Raw genomic sequence first — 6714 nt, 5'->3', positions numbered from 1 at the left:
TTTTTCTCTTTTTTTCTTTTTTTTCTTTTTTTAATTTTTTTTTTTTATTTTATTTTTTTTACTATGCCATGGAATCATAGCAGTCATTCCTCTAATAGAAACTGACAGGACATAAAAGACAGAACTATCAGATGAACACACACAATGACTAGAAATATATCGACAGAGAAAAGACTTAATTTAGCTTTGAGAAACTGTCCCAAAAATAAAATCCTGTATTAACAAGTGCAAAAAACAAACAAAAAAAGAAACTCCAAACATTAAAACACAGTGTATAAAATGGTGTGAGAAATTTAAGTCACCATACAGCCTTTTAGTCAATAAAAAGCTGTGTTCTTGTGTTCTTCTTGTTTGGGTAGTGGCCCATTCTTTTCCTTTTACCCAAAAGATCACTGAAGAAGATATCTGAGGATAAAGCACTCAGTCATTTTTGTATTTGACTGTAGTCACTTGGGCCTCTTGTGTTTCTGTCATGTAAGACAAATCCTTTTTTTCATTCCTCATTGGTTGAATTATCTTCCAAAGTTGTTATGCCTCCAAAGCCCAGTCCTGTTGAGTTCTGTGCTGCTGAGACTGTTAGTACTGTATGTAATAGAATTAATACAAGAACACACAGTTTAAGTCTGCTGTTACACAGTCTTGATGCTGATGAAACTGTGAGCGATGTCCTATGACACATTGTTGAGCCACTTGTTTTTATAGTCCCTTTGGATTGATGATCTGATAATAGTCCCCATCTGACATCACAGCATTCTGGTTCTGCATTGGTTGGATAGTATTCATAGAGCCCTGTAGGGTAAACACAAAATAAGCATCAAAAGACTCAAAAAGTTTGGTAGAAGCTGGAAGGTCAAAGGAGCAGTTGATAGTTCAGATATCTTAGCCTGAACAATTGGATTCATATCTTTCAATTAGCTTCAGGCTCCCACATGCTTACCATTTTGGGAGATGCATAGACTAACAGGAAGCAGCCTCTAATGATCATTCAACAGAAGTGTGACAGTGAGTGTGGCTGTAGAAAGAAAGGAAGCTAAAAAAAAAAAGTCACTGAGTTCCTCAACAAAACCTGTTATTTAAATTTTTCCTTTTGGACAAAGTAACAACTAATCAGAATGGATATTTCCAAAGAAATAAAAAAGGCCTTGAATTTATTCCTCTGTCTGTGAGCACATACCAGTAATATCCAGGAAAATGTAGACATAAAATAACAAATGCTGGTATGATGACAACATTGTCAATATTGATTTTCAAACTACTACAGATCCAATAATTTCATAGGAAGTTTCCAATCTAAGCTGTTCAAACTCTGCTTATTTACACTACTTCAGCTGAGTTCTTTCATCTGTGATGATCTCTCTAGTACATCCCGGAGGTGAGAAAAAACTTTCCTTGCCAAGCAGTAATTGGATCTCTTGATATTTCTTATTGTACAAGTAGGTCATTTCTGCCTTTGGAACTGCACTGAACAACTCAGCCTGATCTCCATATGTATTTTTGAATATTTAGAGAAATCCTTTCTTTTCCAAAAGATACAACCACCTTTTTGGAAAATGCCAGGGCTGTTTGTACTATTGTGAGGAAGAGTAACATAACCAGTGTTCCATTTACTTCTTGTATATCTTTTTCACTGCTAAACTATCAGAACGTAGCTTAGCCTGATTAGTGCAATAACGTCTAATACAATGGAAAAATATCCTTTCTCCAATTAAATAGATATTATAATATTTTTTGCAGTAGCTACTTACCTTAGAGGATTGTGAGGTCTCATGGTAAAATAACCTTTGCTGAAATATTAGGATTAAGATTTGGAAAGCAGCTATTTAACTGCTATGCCTTTTAAACCAGCTTCACATCTAGAAACAAGAACTACATTTTGTCTAAAGTGTCACAGAAATCTCTTTTCTTTCAAAAAACAAGTCTATATGTTTAGGCTACTTAGATCCACACTGATTGAATTATGTGAATATTCTGTTAAGAAATCACACACATCTTAAAATAAGATACAACTGAACTCTTTTATTCCTACTTCCATAATATTGATCTGCAAATACACCAGAAATGTATTAGGTATGATAAAGATGTTAAAATGCAGATTAGACATACATTCTTTTTTACATAACATGAGTCCAAATAAATTTTAATTTATTTTTAAAATTCAATCAAGTTTTTAAAGATACAGATTGTTGGATGACATGTAAAGGGAGGGTTTACTTTATAGGAAATCATGCAGTCTTTACAAATACGCAGTTAGACCAGCCCTTGAAAATGATTTGTTCTATTACATTTTGGAATTTCCCTTTGGTTGTTGCAAATATTGCTGCTATAATGAAGTGGTCTTATTGCTAATGTCATATTTTCTGAAACCCATCTTTTGAGGCTTATAAGTGCCCAAGTTTGTTAACAGTGTGGTTTGGTAACATATTGGAAGTACTCCACAAAGCAGGTAATTATCCAGTCTGTTCTGTGACTGCAGAAGATCAAACTATTAACAGTAATTGAAGAGACACAGAGAATGCTTAATGCTTTGATCCTAGTAGGGCTTTCTTACTGTTCCAATTTTATTTCCAAATTTTCTTGTTATAGGAAAACCCCAAATTCCTTTGAAATAGAAGCCCATGTATGCAAGCTAGTAATCAAAAAGTATTTAAATAGTTTATATGCACTTACTGAAATATAAATAAATTGAGGGCAGCTCTACAGTCAAGGCTGCACTGAACTTGTTCCTTAATATAAAATTAAATTTCCTCTTTATTTCAATTCAGCAATTGAATTTAGGCTTTGAATTTGCAGTTGCATATTTAATGATCAGTTAACTACAAGAACCACTATTCATGACAGTTGCAGAACATTTAGATGAATTCAGTCAGAGTTTTGCACCAAAATAAGAAAGCTTAATTTTTGTGCCTCACCACATACTCATTTGTAGCTGTATCTATTTTGGCCTCTTAGAACTCCTCACTTAGTCTATTTATCCAGTAGGTTACAGACATGACATTTACCAGGAACTCTGGAAAGCTGGCTACTTTAACCTTGGAAGGGCATGGAGAAATGGACTATTTTGTTCTTTTATGAAAACATCTCATGTGGACGCAGTTCGAGAAAAGGATAAAAATAAAAATGATACATTTATCCAGAAGACCATCAAGACTCACCTCCTCTTCTGTCTTTATAGTTCAGTTTGCAAGTATCATCAACTCTGTACTGCTTGGATGTTGGGTAATTTTATTTCTGAAATTGATCCTCCTGCTGTTACTGGCTCTAAAACTACTTTGCTTTTCATATTCCATTTAAAATTCTCAGTTCTAGATTTCCTTTCCCCTATTTTCCAGCATCCTCCTGTATTTCACCAGAAGAAATCTTAGTCCATGTGGAAGATTTTGGACTTGAATTCATTTTGATATCAGATCATTTTCCATTTAAATATACAATCACTCATGAAGACCTTATAAAAGAAATCTCTCTGCTTTGTAATAGTAATTTTATTGATGTGCATATAGCATTGTGATTATCAGCACAGTCATATCTGTAGACTGTTTACCAATGCTGATGCAAGAACTAAGGCTACTTGTTTGAGTTAATGGAGATTTCAATATGGATAGTGGTAGCGAGAAGGTGGGTGGTGTGTTTCAACAGTGGTGACAGTGATGTGAGAAACAATACACGTCCAAGAGAGCCATGCACATCTGTCATACCACCGAATTAAGATCATATAGATCAGCTCATCCACACAGATCATATAATGGTGGTGACTATACTGAAAAATAGTGTCTTCTAGCTGAGAATTTGGTCAATCAAGTAGTGTTATTTTTTTCTTGCTATTTACTGTAGTTTCCACAGAAATGAAGAGGAGACATTACTTTTGGAGTGACATAAACATGTAATATATTACTGATCAGCTATATCACCAGCTAATTCTGAGAATGCTGTGGTTTCTACCTGAGCATGTGCATTTCTTTTGCACAGGAGTCCACATGCAGAAAAGATTGTTGCATTTCCACTCCTCACCCCAGTATTGTCAGAATGTGCCATGCTTGTATATGAATCTGGATTTGGTGGCAGTGGGTCTTGCTCAGCCCTGTTGGTTTCTATCACAGAAGAATAGCCATGGAGCTGTAGCACTTTGCAAATTGTACTTGCCATCAAAGGAAACTGGCCTGGCTGATATATTTGTGATCATGAGTATTTTGGAAAGATACAGAAATAAAACAGATTTTTTTTTTTTTTTTAATGTTTTGTTCTTTTCCTTATTTTCTTTCTCTGTTAGTATAAACCATGGTCATATTTTACATAGATTTATGATTTATTTTGAGACGTATATCAAATTTGAAGAAAAGAACATATACTATAAAAAGAAAACACAGTTGAATGTAGTATACCAGAAATTTTGAATGCTCCAATTTGTTATGATGCACAAAGTAATTCATGCCTGCCAAGAATGATCCATCAAGCAGTGACATCATTGTATCAGAAAATGCCAACACTCAGCATGACATTTCTCTTTCTGAGGAATTATTTCTGAGATTTCAATATCCAACTACAGAAGGAAACTCATTAGACATTATATGACTAGATTTCATTGCTTGCTTAAATCTGATCTGGAAGCCAGATCTCTTTGATCCTATCCAGATGATCCTCTCAATTTCTAAATTGCTGTGTCTATGACACATCATGATGCTTCTATTTAGGTATATATTTTATACCCTTTGCATGATAAAATTGAATGTAAATGAAATCTTGAAGACAAATAAAATAAGAAGAAAACACAGTTGAATGTAGTATGCCAGATTCTTTAGTAAACAGATTATTTTAAACTTCTGAATAAAGCTGTCTAGTTCTTTTAAAAAGATTAATTTTCATTTCAGACTCCATTCCAGTGGTTGCAATAGATATGGATTGCTGTGTTTTAGTTTTTTCTTTCTCTTTATATGTTGGAAAATATTACAGATAGCTGCCCATGGAGCGTTTTCCTGTATTTGTGTACACATTCAAGAAATATTTATTTTCTTTCTCTACCTTGCATTTTTTTTTTTTTTTCTTTTTAAACATGTATGGGACTAATTTCATTCTAATAGCATGTATGCCTATAAAACCAACCAGTAAGTCAGAAAAATAAGTAAATAGCTGACACTCAAGACTATACAAATAACATCTTTAGCTCTTCTATGTTGAGATACAGGTTGAGTGTGAGATAATTTGCCTCTAGCAAATATCTGGTTTTCCCTACTTCTCCTCTAGTTCTGTTCCTACTTTGTGCAATACTTAATGAGAACATTTACTGCTGTGATATGATAGGAAAGGAAAAGTTCATACCTACAAACGGATTGTGTTGCTATGTCATACAGGGATATCTGTAAGCTAACTGCTTGGATTGCGTTTTGTAGAAGAAAATGTTTGCAACTAATGAATATATTATACTGTGGGATCTCCTTCATGGGAAAGCCCGATATTCAAGACTCTAAAGTGAGACTGGACTCATACAGATGAGATATTTATGTGACAGATTCTAGTGCAAAAACAAACAAATGTTCCTTGTAAGGAGATTCATACCTACTAATGATTTTGTCTGTGAAGAAAACATCTATGGTCTTTGCATCTTTTCTCTTAATCCACCGTGACATGGCAGCCAGTCAGACAAAAGCTGACTGTGGGCTGTATCAGTCCTCAGACCAGCTGTTGGACTGCACTGTCCAGAAATTAGAAGTTGTGAAATATTTCCAGTCTCTTCCCAGTTCTATGTGCATAGCGCTATATATTTTCAACTCTCTTTTTCATATTCAAAGAGCGTGTGGATAAGAAATGTTCAATATATTCCATTTGCACTAAGGAAAAGAGAGAAAAAGCTGACTATGTACATTATAGAAAACAGATCCACTGGTATTCATATTGTTTTCATAGTAGTCACAACAAAAAAGCTTGACTTGGAACTGGAACTTCACATAGGATTCATTCATTGTAATCTATTGTGTATGTGTGTATGTTTGCCTAGACGTAATACTATCCATCTTGAATAAGATTCTCTTTTGCATTAGCAGATTGCAATTGCAGATATCTGAGCTGCACAAAGAAACGTAACATGAAATCGCTGGAAAATTTAATCAAATGGTTATAAAACAAAATGATCTAAAATGAGAACAAAAGTTCAGTTTCAATGTATATGCAAAACTGGATGTCCCATAGCAGTGTCTGACAGAAAGATTGATATCTTTCCCTTTATTTAGTAGAAGAAAATTGTGAGGGGATAGGGGACAGTGCAAAGACTGTTTAGCACAAACTATTTTCTAACTCCATAATCAAAACCACACCATAATTGTTTACATTTATCTCCTAAGTACTTTCTTTTTCTTTGCAATGCAGTTCCTAACATCCACACATGCATTTCTATGAAAATCAGAAATAGTCAGCTAGTATGGCATTCCTTTTCCTGCTTACTCTACTTTCATAGAGGAAGTTTACTTTCTACTTGGAATTATAGATAAGACTTTCTCCAACTAGAATACTTCTTACTCAATTATAGCAGTTCTTCAGAAATTTCCAAGAAGTAATTACTAATCCATATTATAAATTACATTTTTTCTCCTTTTTCTTTTCCATTTTTTTTCATTTTACTTTTTTTTTTTTATTCTTTCTTCCTTTCTTATCCTTTCCTCCTTTCACTTTTTTTCTCTTTTTCCTTCCTTCCTTCCTTCCTTCCTTCCTTCCTTCCTTCCTTCCTTC

At 34.0% G+C, this 6714-nt stretch overlaps 1 protein-coding gene across 1 annotated transcript in view; it reads right to left on the bottom strand.

The window, feature by feature from the left end:
* Positions 1–493: 493 nt before the first annotated feature.
* NALF1 (NALCN channel auxiliary factor 1) overlaps positions 494–6714 on the bottom strand; it is a 20643-nt gene continuing 14422 nt past the window's right edge. The window contains exon 3 of the mRNA XM_042810332.1: positions 494–789. Coding sequence (XP_042666266.1) covers positions 494–789 — 296 coding nt within the window. The remainder of the gene's footprint in view (positions 790–6714) is intronic.

This window comes from Centrocercus urophasianus, unplaced genomic scaffold (assembly GCF_019232065.1).
Source record: "Centrocercus urophasianus isolate 14NV4802_14NV808 unplaced genomic scaffold, USGS_Curo_1.0 seq_12, whole genome shotgun sequence".
Taxonomy (NCBI): domain Eukaryota; kingdom Metazoa; phylum Chordata; class Aves; order Galliformes; family Phasianidae; genus Centrocercus; species Centrocercus urophasianus.
The sequence above is the reverse complement of the archived record's forward strand: the minus strand, read 5'-3'. Positions and strand labels throughout refer to the sequence as shown.